At 37.9% G+C, this 16,552-nt stretch overlaps 2 protein-coding genes across 5 annotated transcripts in view; both read left to right on the top strand.

Annotated features, from left to right (window-relative positions):
* The window catches only part of SCC3 (sister-chromatid cohesion protein 3), a 28,478-nt gene extending 22,567 nt beyond the window's left edge, over positions 1 to 5,911 (top strand). For 2 of the 4 annotated variants that reach the window (XR_016083871.1, XM_010246335.2), the window contains 2 exons: positions 2,005 to 2,307; positions 4,716 to 5,031. Coding sequence is in view for 2 of the 4 variants with exons in the window: in XM_010246335.2 (XP_010244637.1) it covers positions 2,005 to 2,307; positions 4,716 to 4,729 (317 nt within the window). In the remaining 2 variants the exon portion in view is untranslated. Of the gene's footprint in view, positions 1 to 2,004; positions 2,308 to 4,715; positions 5,032 to 5,382; positions 5,835 to 5,894 lie in introns of those variants that run through there. The other 2 variants (XR_733779.3, XM_010246336.3) reach the window with 2 other exon arrangements.
* A 7,030-nt stretch (positions 5,912 to 12,941) lies between these two features.
* The window catches only part of LOC104588416 (NADH dehydrogenase [ubiquinone] 1 alpha subcomplex subunit 8-B-like), a 28,616-nt gene continuing 25,005 nt past the window's right edge, over positions 12,942 to 16,552 (top strand). The window contains exons 1-2 of the mRNA XM_010246334.2: positions 12,942 to 13,081; positions 13,204 to 13,410. Coding sequence (XP_010244636.1) covers positions 13,223 to 13,410 — 188 coding nt within the window. The 5' untranslated portion in view covers positions 12,942 to 13,081; positions 13,204 to 13,222. The remainder of the gene's footprint in view (positions 13,082 to 13,203; positions 13,411 to 16,552) is intronic.

Genomic DNA, 16,552 nt, shown 5'->3' with positions numbered 1-16,552 from the left:
ATAGGTGCTCCATACCCAAATCCATGCCCATTTTCAACCCAAATCACATGACAACTTAAGTTGTCATGTGATCACTTAACTAATCATATTACTAATGGGCCTTAGGCCCATTTCCTCTAATGGTTTACGTCCCAAGGTATTGCATGGCCACTTTGGGCCTGAATATTGTATGTTGTGGGACCCACAAAGGTCTCACATAAGTCCATAAGGGTTCGGTGCCAGTGAACCCCTGACCCAATCAACATGAGCTTAGTTTGGGCCCAACATTTACACCTAAATGATCCTTGGATTTAGCCACCCTATGAAGACCCAAGGATAATGGACTTATGTAAGATAAAGCCCATCAGGTAATCGACTTTGTAATGGTCTTTTACACCTAACCTCTCGGCCCATAATCATTAGAACACTGCCCATAGGGAAGGACCTCTTCCCTGACTACAAAATGCAGTGTCACACTCTCTACTCAGATGGATCCCAGGATTAAAACCTTTTGCAAACCTTTTTCATAAAATAGTAATATAACATATAAATATATTTTGGAAATCAGATTTCAAATATAGTTGAAATCCATTGCTGGTAGTTTAGGTTTCTATCAGAGAGTGTAAAGCCTGATATTCATTTTGTCTGACAAAGGGGTTGATCTTATTCCTAACACTATGATCACTCACTTAAGTAATTTCCCAAACTGCCCTAACATGCCTAGGTATTTGACCCTTGATGGATTTCACTAGTTGACACACCAAAGACAGCTTAGTCCAATACCTAGTGTAGTATCATAATCAAGTTTGGGATTAAGTGCAACTTTCCATTTCTACCCACCTATCTCCAAGGTCTAGGGCATAACTAGAAATTGGTCGGGTCCAGGTTCAGTGTTTCTTTTAAACACCCACTAACTGTGTTTGGGGTCTAACCCTAGCAGCTGAGGCAAGCTGCTCCAAGTTTATCCAATGGCTGAAAACATTCTAAACTGACACGAGTCTCATAAGTGTCCAATTTAAGGAGTAATTCATATAAAACATACCGATTAGAACATGAAACAATAATGTACTTTATTCATTCACTAATAATTGTTTATGTACATCATTCTAATTGGAGCTAAGGCCATATACTGTCTAAAAGAAATAACCAGATGCTGTGTCAAGACCATGTTAACAAGACTTAACAGACAAGAGGCCAAACTTAAACCATTTCCAGCATCTGGAGTCTTGGGCATGGATTAACTAGTTGAAATTTGCAGCAGGACCAAAAGTTCTGATACCTGGTGTGCTTCCCAATCATTAAAATTCCTCCTAAATTCTGGAGTCAAGCGATGGAGTCATCTTCCACCACATAGGAATCCGCCGCCAACACATATCTGTTACTAGCCAACATAAAGAGTTTGGGGAACAGTTTCACAAAGATGTCAATCTCCACACCAAGGATCCATCCAAAACCTGGGGTTTCTGCACTTGAATAAAAACACCTGGGGCTTATTTTCAAATCATTGGTTAGAGATATACATTAGTGGATCTAGAAACTCATTAGAAAAGCTTTTCAGTCTCAAGGCTAAGAATCTGGGGTGGTGAATGATCCAAGGTTTAACTCTATTCCTCATCCATTTAATTACCACTTCAGTATCTCCCTCCCTTACCTTGCAAAGATAAGCAGTCCAGAGGGCAAATCCTTACCTCAAAGGCAAAGAGAATCTTTTCCCATTGAATCTCCCTTCTCCATGGACCCTTGTAAACCATGCTGGCATGTTTTAAACTGCATTTGCTCTACATCAAATTACCTCCAAACTAATTCTATTTTGCATTTTCTTTATGTTCTCACCTTCATCTGCTTAGTTTATGAAGTTGGAAGAACAAATAATTTACTCATTTATTTTTTTGGAAATCCTGTTGATTATTACTTTTTATTTTCATTGGATTATTTTGTGCATTTGATTATTCTGTTAATCTGTTTATAGATTAATTTTTTGTTTTCATGGTTGAAAAATGAGTGACTAATGATCATAAATTTCAGATGGGAAAGAAGTTGTGAAACGCCGAGGTCGTCCACGTAAACGGCGTAATATACAAGGGAAGAAACTCTTTGATGGACAAGTCTCAAGTGAAGAAGAGGATTCTATTAGTGCATCTGACCAGGATGCCCAAGATGGAGAAGAAGAGCAGGAAGAGGAGGCAGAGGAGGTTCCTTTGATACATTCACTTAGGTCATCATCCAAATCGAGGTCATTGAGAGTTTCACGGCAGGAAAGTAGAGGCCAGATGAAGACAGCAGATTCCGGGAAAGCTTCACAAGATAAGGCTGCTTCTAGAACATCAGGTACGGAAATTTCATCCTATCACGGGCTTAAATTATACAGCATTATTTCTGGGCAAGACATACAGAAAAACTATTCTCCCTACATTCAACTTGGTTCCACAAGAACAAGATACATCCTTGAATATCTCTTTGGTCAACAGACCTGGTTTCAATTGAATTTGATGACTGTCCAAAAGATAGATCACTCGGGATAACTTGATTGGGTTAGGTTTTGTTGTCCTAGATGGGAACTGGACCATTGGCCTTTCTTCACATGCACATGACTTGAATGGTAAGTGATGGATAGATAAACTACTTTTGTCAGTTTTGGGCTTTTCTGGTCCCGGTATTATTTTAGAAACTGAAGTTTATGAAACTTCTTGTTGACTTTGACTGCTTGCATGCTTGAGGATTTACAAGAAAAGTATTCTAGTGGTAGGATTTCTCTGATGAACCAGGCCCGTGTGGAGTAGTAGTTCACTCGAGGACTAGCCACTTCCAATAGCATTTTCATAGTATTGACCAATGTTTTAACTTTTAAAACTAGACTGGACCAGATGGTTGGACTGTTCAACCTGGGAACTGGAAGGCAATCTGTTTTTTTTTTTTTTAACCCCCGGTTTTCATTTTTGGAAAAACCTAAGATCTCCTAATTACATGTGTTAGACATCAAACCATCAAGCTATCATTCATTTTGTGCTTATTTATGTGTCTAATTTATATATTGATTAAATATGTATATATTTTTAATAAAACACAAATAACAAGACTTGAACCCTGGTCATTTGAATTCGGATTTGGTCCTCACACTGTCCTCACAGCCACCTGCAGCTGTGCATTGGGAATATCTCCCTATGAATAAAAATATACTAGTATGAAGATGTTCCCAATGTCCTCACAGCCACCTGCTTTCTAAATGGATCTGGAGATTTGCCACCGAAAGGGGAGCTTGGTGGAGAAGCCTGATTGCTTCTAAATTTGGGGTTGAATGGGGTAACTGGAGAACTAGAACCCCCCCACCTAACTGGGGTTATTCTTTATGGTAGTTCAAATCATTGACTACAATCAGGATGACCAGTGGAATTGGGTCTGGTCCAAAGAGGGTATTTTCTCTGTAAAATCTATGGCCCATAGACTTTGTAGTAGAGTGGCAGAGGGGGACTTCCCTGCTGAGCAGGTTTGGAATTCAGTTTGTCCATCAAAAGATAATTTCCCTGTCTGGACAATGGCCTTAAACAAATGTCTGTCCAGAACCAATCTTGAAAGAAGAGGATTGCAGATCCCAGATAAATCTTGTGTCCTTTGTGATGATCATCTAGAGTCTACGGATCATCTTTGCATTCATTGCCCGTTTACTGCCCAGGTGCGGTATCACTTCTTGAAGGCTGTGGGGATATGTTGGGTCATGCCTAAATCGGTTAAGGAGTTGATTTGTAGTTGGAAGCTCAGCAATTTAAAGAAAAGAGGGAAATTGATCTGGATTTCCATCCCGGCAGCAGTGATTTGGGCTATTTGGTCTGAGAGAATTAACAGAATTTTTAAGGAAAGAGTGAGAGGGCCCGATGATATAGTTCAGATGGCTGGTAAACTGATATCTTGGATTTCAGTCACCCCAGAATTCAGACACATAAATGCAACTCAGTTAGTGAGAAATCAGTCAATTTGGTGCTTGTAATGGGGGTTTCTCAGGCCTGCCTTGTTGTTGGCAGGTTCTGTTTTGTACTTTTATTAGTTTGATTTAATAAATTTACCTTACCTTTTCCAAAAAAAAACGAAGATGTTCCCTGCATGGCTGCAAAAGGCTGAGGACCAAATTCGGTCTCTGGTCATTTATGCTAAAAAGCAACACCTTAACCATTTAGCCGACACTAACATTTATGTTATAAATTAAAAAAAAATTATTTTATGTTTTTTTGCTATTTGTGAAACCGTTGACCGTAACCCGGAAGACTTTCCGGTTTTGTATCTGGCCCGAGTCTTAAAACACTGTTATTGACAAGCAACTTGACTTTTTTACAACATTGCACAGCACATTTCTGAAACCTTTACTCTCAACTACATTCATATCTTGTCATTTTCTGAAACCTAGTATTGATGGGCAATTTGTTATTTCTCAACATTGTATGGCATATTTCTGAAACCTTTTTCTCAACTACCTTCGTATCTCTATGTTATCATCTTCCTTTCTTTGTTTTATGATCTCGGATGGGATTAAATTTTGGATATGGATTTGTTGCAAAGACTATGGTAACGCTCCATTGATGGTCTGTTTTTCCTTTCACGGAAAACATCCCCTCTCCTGCTGCGGATGACCTCTCGTTGTGGGTATATGATATATCTAATTATGTACAGATTGGAATATTCTCGATTATGGTTTATAGAATTACAATTAGATGGGTTATCTTACATTATTGGTTTTTCATTTACAGGGGCCTCTGATTAGTGGCACTGGCGAGTGTTATGTGCACAAACACGATGCATACCTAGAAATATGATGACATATATGTAAACTATGTTGTAAAACTCTTTTCAGATGGGGGCCATTTCTCCCTTTTTTGGGGGTGGGGGGAGGAAAAGCATCTTGTATTCTCGTGGTAGATTTTGACCCTTTTTCGGTTTAATTTTTATCTTGTAATTGATGTAATCATTTCTTTTCTTTTCTTTTTTTATTTTTGTAAAACTAACTGCTAAATCACTTAGGCTGCGTACTGAACCGTATATATAATGACCATTGCATTTTGAAAATCGATGTGAAAAAAATGTAAAGTTTTACATCGATAAAATTGTAGTTTTTATGTAAAACTTTAAAGGTGGTGAGGTTTTACATTTATTATCGATGTAAAACTACACCATCCAAACGCACACAAAACTGAATTGAAGTGTAGTTTTACGTTGATAATAATTAAACTTTTACCAAATGCATACAAAAGCTAACTGATATAAATTTTACATCGGTTCTTGATTTACATCGCATCCAAATGAAGTCTTAGGAAAAGAAATTTCATTTCTATTTGACAATCGTCTTTGTTGAATTCTAGAATGTCTAAGTCTAATCATCATTTAGTTGGGAATTTGAAATAAGTTTTCTTGATACAGTGCCCCATGGTTAGTGGTAATACAGGCATTCACCAGGAATGACCGGTATAGCAAGTGGACAAAATGATAAATCGTCTTTGGCGAGCAACGAGATCGGATGGGAAAGGATGCTTGCTGTTGAATCTCATTGGTAGGTTTATGTTCAAGATTGTATTGATAGCTTATGTTTTGATTTTGGTGAAACATTGTTGGTTTTGGGTCTAACCGTCCAAGGTGTTTGTTCCAGTGTTGGAAGTTGGAACTAGTCTGTTTAACCCCCAATTAGCAAATAGGTTGTATCTAAGATGAATCTTTGATTATTCAGCTACAGGCTAGCACGTCCCAAACAAACTCATTGTCACTGTACTGTTTGTGACAATGGCTAATGGCCCTATCCCCATTATTGGATCTTGTTCAATTGGCTAAGGCTGTATTTGCCATTTCTTATTTTAAGGACTTATCTCTTTTTGCAGTTAAAATCTGTGTTCCTTAAAATAAAGAATGCACCTAATGGTGTGTTCTGTGTAAAGCAGATGGGGAGACTGGTTTTCACCTAATGGTGTCGTGCCACTTCGCGAGGTCATTGTGGGATTGGGCTTTCTCCTTATTTGGATGCAGTTGGAATCCCCCATCAGACATGTAGAGCCTTTTCGCCCCCTCCTTCAGGTGGCGGTTAAAAAGGGGAAGGACAATGTGGAGAGGACTAAGGATTGCAGTATGTTGGACACTGTGGGAAGAAAGGAATTTCAGGATATTCTCAGAAACTTAGAGAGAGACAGTAGATTTGAGGGCTATCATATAGTTTAGGGCGGTATAGTGGTTGAAATCTTCGGAAATATTCACAGATTACACTGTGGATGACATGTTGAGAAAGTGGGGTGAAATTGCAAGTTGTACACAGACCAAGTCAGTAATGAGCGTGGCTTGGACCCCCTCACCTAGTGGATTCTTGAAATTAAATTTTGATGGATGTAGTAGGGGAAACCCGGGACAATCAGGGATTGGGGGTGTTTTTAGAGATAAAAATGGGGTCATCTCTGCTATGTTCTCAGGGCCAATTGAAGTGGGCGACTCCCTTAGAGCTGAGATATGTGTAGTTATGGAAGGAGCCCGAAAAGCGAAGGAATTGAACATCAAGAAATTTATAATTAAAGGGGATTCAGAGGTGGTGATAGGGTGACTGATCAAAGAACAAAATGATCTTTTGAAGTATAACAATGAGAAGCGGAAATTCAAATGGCTGGTGCGGGAAATGGAAGTTAAGACATGTTGGATTAAGAGATCAACTAATTCCCTAGTTGATGGTTTAGCAAAACAAGGGGCAAAAAGGGATTCCTTTTTTTGGGAGTTGTAATGTTAGTGTCCTTGTATCTTTGTATTTTCTTCCTTCCTTTCTTGAAATTCTTTGTGACTCTTGAAAGATAAGTGTGTTTGTCTTCTACTTGTAAATTATCTTGATGAATTAATGAAAGTGTTATTGATCAAAAAATAAAAAATAAAAAATGCCAAACGCAGCCTAAGTGAATCATACTTTAGATTTTTGCTTGAACTAAGACCAATCGTTGACTGCATCACAACATTTAAAGTTGGGATTTCGTTGATCTTGACCCAGTTGACCAATCGTCTAGTTATCCTGACTTTTAGTGACCTAAAAATCCTGTTTGCAAAACATTGCATAAAATCCCAAGGTTTCCTTTTATTCTCCTATTTCTGTTTTCCATTAATTTGTCATTCATTTTACAAAATTTCCGGTTAAGCAAATAAAAAAAACCCCATTATAATGCCATCATTAGAAGTTTTAATTTTGAAAACCACGAGGAAGTTTATGGTGGAAAGGTAATGGAAGAGTAACGAGAATTGAGGAGGAAGTATGCTTTATTACTACGAAGATTCTACTCTCCACCCCCATTTTGTCTGAACACTACTATATCCTTAGAGAAGGAAAACGGAAACCTGCCCCAGAACCAGAATTAATGGCATTGCTTTAATCGTAACGCCTAAAGAAATTAAAAAAGAAAAAGTAACGCAAATCGGCCCATACCATATATTGAAGCCCATGCAAAAGCAAAACCCATGAACTATTTCCTCCTGAACAGTCTGCATAAAATCTCAATCCTTCTGACTCAGTCACTCCTCAACCTTCAAAAGAAGCCAAGGATAAAGATCTACGTTCTACGACCACGACCTAATGGCCAGGTCAATGACGTCTGGGGTGTTACAGTTCCTGGCCTGCATTGCTGTGTCGATTGCCCTCAACAAGAACGTGGAAGGAAATGACACGGCAAATGGGGTGGGTGGATATTCTGTGAATGAGGTGGATGATGGCCTGCAATTGCCACCTTTTAACCCAGGGTCTCAGCCACCTAGTCCATACATTCCAATGCTTAGTCCAGAGTACTTCGCTATGGCACAGAGGTGCCTCGTTGGGTTAGATTTTATGTGTCTGGAAGAGGTGATGGATTCTATAGGGAAGAATACATTCCTCCTGAGTGATGCATGCTGCAAGCAAATCCTGGGAATGGGAAGAAAATGCTGGGATGATGTTGTGGTTCCAATAAACCGGCAATTCGGTCCCAAACTCTTCAACCAATGCATCTCAGTTGTGGCACCATCTATTTCTCCCATCCCACCAGGAATGGAATCCAATTAGGCGAAAAAAAAAAGTGAAATGAAAGGCGGAGAAATTTCTTTTCTCGTATCCCCTGCAAGCAAAACCACTTGGTATGTTTTCCCATGGTATGTATTAACATTTAGTAATAAACACAGTTCTCTCAAATGTAGAATGGTTGGGAAATAAAGATTTTGCCATTAAATGAGCAAAAAGTGTAAGAACACTATTGACTATTTCAGGTTCAGGGTAATTTTTCCATGCTCAATTCTTAAAAACTAACCAGTGTGGCGGGGTTAGGGGTTAGGGGTTGGCCTGGTGAAATTAGCAAACCCACCCAAAACCTGAAACCCGGGTCAATGAATGCATGATTTTTTTCTTTTTGGTTTTTTATTTACATTGAAAGAAACAAAATCAAGGGATGTAAATTAAAATCAAGTTAGAACAAATGTCAAAATTTGTAATCAAGCCAAGCCGAGCTGTGCTTTGCCCTGCCCAGCTTGACTCAGGGTTCAGAACTAGTCTGAGCGTTGAAGGGACAAAACATAAGAAGACTTTGAAACATGAACATCCCGCCCATGCTTGACCAAATCCATCCAAGCCCATCCCAACTTCTGTTGGGTTTGGGACTCATGCTTTAACCTTGGGTCCTGGCACGAGGTGCAAGTCTCATGCTTGGCTTGGATTGGCCTAAACCCCACTAAACCCACTCAATTTGTACTCCTACTTTATTAGGTGTTAAGAAGGATTCAAAAGGATTTAAGGAGAAAGAGGGATATAATGGGAGGGGGGATTGAAACTTAAATCCAATCAATATGAAACAGCTTAGAAAATTTTCCTCAAGAATCCATAAGAAAGGGGCAAAGCAATCGATAACAAAGAAGCACTCACTTCATTTTTGCCTCTGTAAACAAAACATGACGATTCACCCGAGGGTCATACTTACGAAACTCAAGCTTTTCTGTGATTTTCCGAGGATTCTTCCGCTTCACATAGAAGAATCCTGTGCCCACAGCTGAGATAAGCCTGATGAAAATTGATCCACCCTTTGCCTTACCCATTCTTAGCTTTTTTAGAGACAAAAAATAGTCAATTGAAATCTGTAAAAAATAAATAAATAAATTCATCCCTGTTTAAATGGATATCATGCAAAAGGATTAGATCTTACATCAAATGCATATATGTGATTAAGTTCATGTGGTTGATGAGAAGCACATCTAGAACAATTATAAGGTTCTGAAGAACAGATTCTACCAAACTAGTTTATCATAAAATGCAAAAGGATTAGATCTTACATCAAATGCATATATGTGATTAAATTCATGTGGTTGATGAGAAGCACATCTAGAACAATTATAAGGTTCTGAAGAACAGATTCTACCAAACTAGTTTATCAGAAGGTTGTTCTTATAAAATGATTCATGGCAGGATTCTGGTGTACACCAAATAATATTGTCCAGTAACTGCACAAACCTACCCGTGTTCACTGCTACATTTATATGAAGTCCAACTTTTGTTGTTGAGGTTACTCAAAGAAGTGAATCGTAAGACAAACTTGTAAAAAAAAGTAAATAATTGAGCAATGTTATGCAAACTGAATCATCAGAGAAGGTTTAAATGATACCCACGAATCTTCAACTCATAGCATCACTACTCATCAACAGACAGCCCCATACATAACCTGGTTTGGGTTTTTCTTATTTTTTTTTTCCTTGGATGCTATAAATAAAAGTTCTCTTTACCAATAGAAGGAAAAAAGTTTCCCTGTTAATGGGCTAGTCCAGATTAGCCTAAATCTAACAAAAGAAAATGTACATTGACTAGACATAGTTGCCAGATTATGAACTCCTTTCTATTTCCACATCACCCTCAGAAAATGAGTTGGCTCTGCCATTGCTGGCGCATCAGTTTGAGAGGGGAGATCAGGTCGATTAATTTGGAAACCACAGACCATTTCTTTTTCTTTTTCGTTTTTCAAGTAAATACACTAACCTGTAATAGCTCTCCAGTCCCAAAACCTAATATGTTGTTGTCAGCCTACCAAGTTTGCACAGGACAGAAAATGCTTTTACAAAATCTCACCTTCATCATCTCTCCACATGCCAAGGAGCAGGACAAGGTCACCCAGAGAACAACCATCAAATGGGAAGTTGCTTCCTTCTGTTGGCAGGTGTTTATTATTTTATTTATTTTTGGCGGGAGGTGGGGGAGGGGAAGAGTCGGAGGTTTCAGACCACAGGATAGACCATAACATGATTAATTGATCCAAACAGACTTACCGACTTCCACTTGACAAGAATGCTCCTTGTTTTGATTCCTTATAACTAGTTAGAACCAGTACTTCAATGGGAAAAAGAAACTATACTCTTCTTAGTCACTGCAAAGGGGGAGCACTTTCTATATCTGTTTTTAAAAACCCTAGGAGGGGAATGGGAAGTCCAAAGCATCTTATAATGCAATCCAATCATCATAATGGGGCCAAAAAAAATTACTATAAAACCATAATACCATATTATTTATAAAAAAAAAACACTATAATACCATATCCACTGTGATGTAGGACCAGCTCAGTTTTAGTCCTTAGAGAATGTTGAATGGTCTTATTGATCGCTGTAATCTTCTTGAAGGAATAAGAGAGAAAATAGAGAGAGAGAAAGAAGAGAGAAAATACCTGGAATCACAGGGTGCCTAGAATCACTCATCATAGCTAGCATAAGCTGAAGAAAACTCAATAAACTTCATTGCCTTTGTGTAAAACGTCCATACATATTTATAGACTCTAAACTTATAATAATCCTAGGAGTCAAACTGTTAGACTCATAATAGTCTTAGGAGTCAAACTGTCAGACTCAATAATCTTAGTAGTTAGTAGGACTCAAACTAAGTTGTCATATCCTATTTCAATTCAAAGAAGACTCAATAACTCTAATCCTACTTATGCAATGACTAAAATTTTAAACATAAACAAACTATAACTAGACAATCAAACCCTATTATTGGATCCCCCAAAAAATTGCAAAAATGACAAAAAAATACCCCTACTGTCCAAAAATACAGAAATACATAAAAATTTCATAAAATTCCAATTTTGCCTCTTCAGCTCCTGCATCACACTGTTAAGAAACAAAGCCTTCATGTTCTGTCAAAACAACAAACTACTTCAAATTTCCTAAAAAATAAAGTGGCTTGTAACCCCACTTACGTTGGCTTGCCACAATCTATGGAAATTGAGAAGGAAAGCAACCTTATCATCAAACGACTTATCCATCATAAAGGACTCCTAAAGAATGATGGAACAAAACCTTTTTCAAGAGGACGGCATATTTCCAAATAAGCCAATTTGGCACCAAAGTTTCTTAGTGAGATAAGGCAGCAAAGAATGATCAAATTGAAAAACATGTCTCTTGGCTCCAACTTCTAGACTCTCCTGTCTTTAACATAATCAAGTGTAGCATTCTCAGCTAGTTTGCTGAGTAGACCACCCAACTCACCAATGTCCAAATCATTTGGATTTCTTCTGAAAGATGAGGAGTTCAGCCATAAACATCCCACATAAAGTCATAGAAGGATATAACACTCATAAAATACCAGGCATGCTCCCAAACCTCAACATGATGCCATATCAAACTCAGAAAGTCAACTTTTCTTAAAATCCTCTTAAGAGTTCAGATTCCCCTGTGAAACTATTGATAAAGTTTCTTAGGATTCCAAAAGAACTTAAAGAATGAGTGATTAGGATTGTGGGAACTGAAATTTTGAACCAGGAAAGGGTCACTTGCACCTAGTGATCTGAAATTAGTTGTATCCATTTTTGACCAAGAATATCATTTTTATTATCAGCTGACCAAGAATATCATGTTGGCAGGACCAAGTGGGTTGTGGGAAAGAATCTTGTTCCTGGTCTCCCACTTGAAGCAAGGCATTTATCTAAGTTAAGCAGCAGTAACATACAGGTGAAAAGGAATCATATAAAGCCTTTCAATTTAATAAGATTGAACCACAAGGGATCAACTTTTCAAGATTTAAAGAAAAACAAATTAAAGATAATAAGGTACTTTCTCCCCTTCATAAGGCACAATCATCAACCATAATCACCAATTAAAAAAAAAAAAAAAACTGCAGAAACTTAAGAATTTTGAAGGAAAGAATAATGACTTAATGTTCCAACGTGTAAGAGATCAAGAATACAGTTAGCTACTTCATTTCGAGCGTATTCTTTGGAGGAGGTCGAAATCTATTGCAAAACCAAAATTTAGAACCTTGGGTAAGATTTGAACGGTTGTTGAACTCTGCCGTGGGCTAACTTGGACTTTTCTCTGGACTCTGATCAGCTACTTCGTTTCTGATAATCCAATAGATGATAATGATATGGAGTTCAAATTTAATAGCCATACTAATTCAATGCCATATTGCTAAATCAAGATCATGTTGGAATCACAGTCTTCTTGGAGGCTCATGTCCAATCAAAGCATTCACCTAGAAAAGATGGCATAAAACAGCAAGGGAGATATTATGCATTAACTCAGACAAGATATTTGTACATGGGCATAAATGCTTTGTCCAATCAAAGCATTCACCTAGAAATTTGTATTGGCGGTAATCAAGGAATTTGATATTGATGAATCCAGCACAAAATCGAACTCAAAAATGAACACTGTTACACTGCCCAAAAAATTTCTATAATGAAAATCTACCCTCGAACACTAGCCAAAATTCATCCAAAACATATAACCTACAACGACATTCCATTTCTCTGAACTTGAGCAAGAGAAATGTGGAGAACAGTTCAATGCTTCTAGCCGGCCTACCCGAAACCGCTACCAGAAAAGGCACTAATGGAATCTTACCTCTTATCTTCGTCGTCGCCGGAATTCCGTCGTCTTCACCATTCCGGGAACTGGAGCAAACTACTTAAAAAACCCTCACAGTCACAGAGGATCCTTCCTTGCAGAACGTGGATTAGCTGTAAGGACATAAATGCCCTTAAGGGAAATAAATAATTACTTATAAGCCCAAAACAGAGCGTAATCGGGCAAAGGTAAGTTATAGTGTTCCGACCGACCTTCTCATCCTCTTCCAACACTACCATAAACTCTTGCTTTCACAAAGAAGGTACACTTTTTACGAATTCTTCATCCGATTTTCTGTGGTTTCTGAGAAAACCCTATAACGTTAGTCCTGATATCTGGTTCCCCTTCCTTTTTTTTTATTTTTTTTTATTTTTCGTTGCATAGATTGATAATCGCAATCGAGATGGCGAGCACGATTGATTCCGCCGGAGAGCCAATCCCGACTTCGGCCGTACTCATGGCGTCTTCGAAACATATAGCAACGAAATGCAGAATTGAGAACATGGCGTTCATCAATTGCAAGAAGAAAGATCCCAACCCAGAGAAATGTCTTGATAAAGGTCAGGAGGTCACTCGTTGCGTTCTAGGCCTGTAAGTATTCAAGGATCTACGTCTTTGTTTGTCTTATTAATATACATTGCAGTTGTCGTTGTGAAAATTGGACCTTTTGTTGTTAAACTTGTGATATGGCCAAGCAATCGAAATAGAAAAGCTTGCTTTGATCTCTGCCCAAGATTCTACAGTGTGTGCATTTGATTGGTCTGAGTATTACAATATACATAACTTCTCAAATGCAAGGAAGCAGAATTATTTCGCTCAGTTATGGTTAAAAGCTGGCATTGTTGGCCTTCCTTTTTCCCTTCTCTTTGCCCTTAAAGAGTCATGTAATTGGTCAATTATGGAACCTTTTAGCATGTTATGATGATAAGGAGTAGGCGGCTTTCTGACTGCTATAACTTCTCTTGATCCAGAGACTGTACCAAGCTTTGAATCTTTTTCCTAAGAGGTGAAATGTGAAGCTTTTTTTATAAGTTCAAGGATGAATTCTTAGATTGTTACTGAAAATAGGATGAATTCTTATTAAACGAGCACTAGCACCAGAAGCTGTCGTAGTGTTTAGTTCTGCTCTTGCAACTTATATTGATGGTTACAAAGGAGAAACATAAATCGGGCATGACAGATTCGGGTTTATGGTGATGCATATTTCCTCTCTCGGTTGCACCTGGGAGGCATTAAAGGAAAATATAATTGGGTATGTTATTTGGAAGGGTTAATGATGCTAGGTCACTAGTTATGGCTGCTCATGTTTGTTCCCTATGGTGAAGAGGCGTTTGAAGTGAACTTCACTTGCGTAAGGAATTTTATTTCATGGCAAACAGCTAAGAATGAAAAAATAATACCACTTGAGCAAGGTAGAGTTCTTTCCCTTCTTCTGTGACCTTAGATTGCTACAACTGTATTAAGGTGAATTGAGTCACATGTTAGGTTGCTACAACCGTATTAAGGGGAGTTAAACTACATTAACTCTATATGAACATTTTAGGGAGTGTCGGTTGGTGGTTCATTATCAGGTGGTGTTTCTATATATGGGAACCCACTTTTTTAGGAAAAAGAAAAGAAAACTCTAAAAAGTTGTTCTAGTAAAGGTCTGGTTCTTTTCTTTTTTTTTTTTTAGTGAAACAAAAAAAAAAAAATCACCAAAGTTTACTTTTGCATTTCGAAAGGCATTTTATAATTTACTTTGTCCATAGAAGCAAGAAGTAGGTGGAAAGCAGTGCCCCAGATTTCTGTAGTTACCAAAAGGTAGCATAGTTTTTTGGAATTTGTCACCTTCCGTTTCTTGTTTTTAACCATAAACACCCCCTAATGAACCTTCAAAGGTTGTTTCGTTTTAAAACACAATGAAAATGAAAACAAATAGCAATCAAACATGTCCTGAACACTTAATAATTGCATTAAGTAATGCAGTAAACCATGTTTATGGCGACCATCATCATCAATAAATAATTCCTAGAAGCATGGCATTCATCTTTGAATAAGGGGTATTCATGAGAAAGGATTATTTGGAATCACACATCATTTGCCATTTATTTGTGTTTACGAAAGGAGTGGAATAGCAGACTTTTGAAAGACTGATGCAGGTTTTGTTTTTTTTTATCAATAGTGCAGGTTGATTTTGTTTTCACAGTATTTTGAAAATTGAATCAATCATCCATAAATGAGGGAGAAATTAAAGTGAATGTTACCCGTAGAATTAGAGCAGGTTGGCTGTGGTTTTTGACCAACATATACTAATTAGACTATAAGCCTCAGTTTGGAAGGAGTACAAATGCAAATACGTACAGTAGTAGTACAAATATATACAAAATATAAGGTTTTGCACTCTACAGATTTGTATTTGTACTCCTTCCAAACTGAATCAAGGAACATCCTATGAGACAGTTATAATAGGGCTGCAAATGGATTGGATTTAATCCAATTCATTTATGTTGGATTCAAATATTTATTTAGTCATAAGCAGATCAAATCAGATCTGAAAGCATGATCCATTTATTAATTGGGTCGAATTCAGATATTAATTGATATTATCTGCTAAGATTTGATCCAATTCAATTATATAGTGAATCTTTAGAATTAAGTTGGCTGCTATGTTTTTATATTTTGATGAGTAATAGTAAATCTTTATTAATTCAAAAACTGATTTAGAGTTGTGATTTCATACAACATCCAAGGGAGAGGCGCAAGCTGCAGCCCCTCCTAGAATCTTACAATTAAACTAGGAAAAAAATTCAGGAATCACAGCTGAGCCCAAAACAATTCTTCCCTATTTACCCCTTGCTTGGCTAACACATCGGGCAAAGTATTTGCTGATCTCCCCACTCACTATAAAGAGACCAACATATGCCTTGTCGACCAATTGAATTTCTTCATTTCGTTCTTGTAGCACCATATAGCATCTTCAGGATTTTTCAACCAGCCCACCACCACCTTGGAATCCCCTTCAATTATCAAATGCTGTACACTCAACTGGTTTGCAAATTGCACCCCTTGTACAGCTGCTTATAGCTCTACCTTGATAGAGTCTCCAACTCCTAAAGGACCCGAGTAAAGCAAGAAAATCTCTCCATTCTCATTTCTCAGAACACCCCCATTCCGGATAGTCCTGGATGACCCATGCTACTTCCATCAAAGTTCAACTTCAGTGAGCCTTCAGATGGAGGAGACCAGCTTGTAATTAACTTGTCCTTTAAGGGTGAACACCTCGTTACTGCTGACCAGTTTCTCCAAAGGTCATTAAAAGAGAATTGGTGAAAGATTTCCAAAGTCTTCAGCCAAAGTATTGGCCTATGCTAATGCAACACACTGTCTTTCAGTTCCTGACTGCTCCTTTCATTTTCTTGAAAAATTCTAGCATTCCTTTCTTCTCAAAGAGTCCAAATTAGGGCAGCGTGAGCGCATCTCCGCATAAGTCTCCCTCTTTTTGTAGGCCAAGAGAAAGTAGAATGGTCAAAGATCATGCGAACTTCTATTGGTAAGCTCTAACTACTCCCAAACTACAAAAGTAGCCAAGCCCAAAGGTCTGTAGAAAATGGACAAGATATTAGTAGATGGTAACAATCCTCCCCATGAGTTCTACAGAGGATACACCAGTTGGGAGGAATACAAAGGAAAGGCTTTCTCTTTTGTATCTAAAGTGTTTACTTTCCCATAGAATACTTCCCAACAAAACGCC

Source organism: Nelumbo nucifera, chromosome 3 (assembly GCF_055504915.1).
Source record: "Nelumbo nucifera cultivar China Antique chromosome 3, China Antique-T2T, whole genome shotgun sequence".
Taxonomy (NCBI): Eukaryota; Viridiplantae; Streptophyta; class Magnoliopsida; order Proteales; family Nelumbonaceae; genus Nelumbo; species Nelumbo nucifera.
The sequence above is the reverse complement of the archived record's forward strand: the minus strand, read 5'-3'. Positions and strand labels throughout refer to the sequence as shown.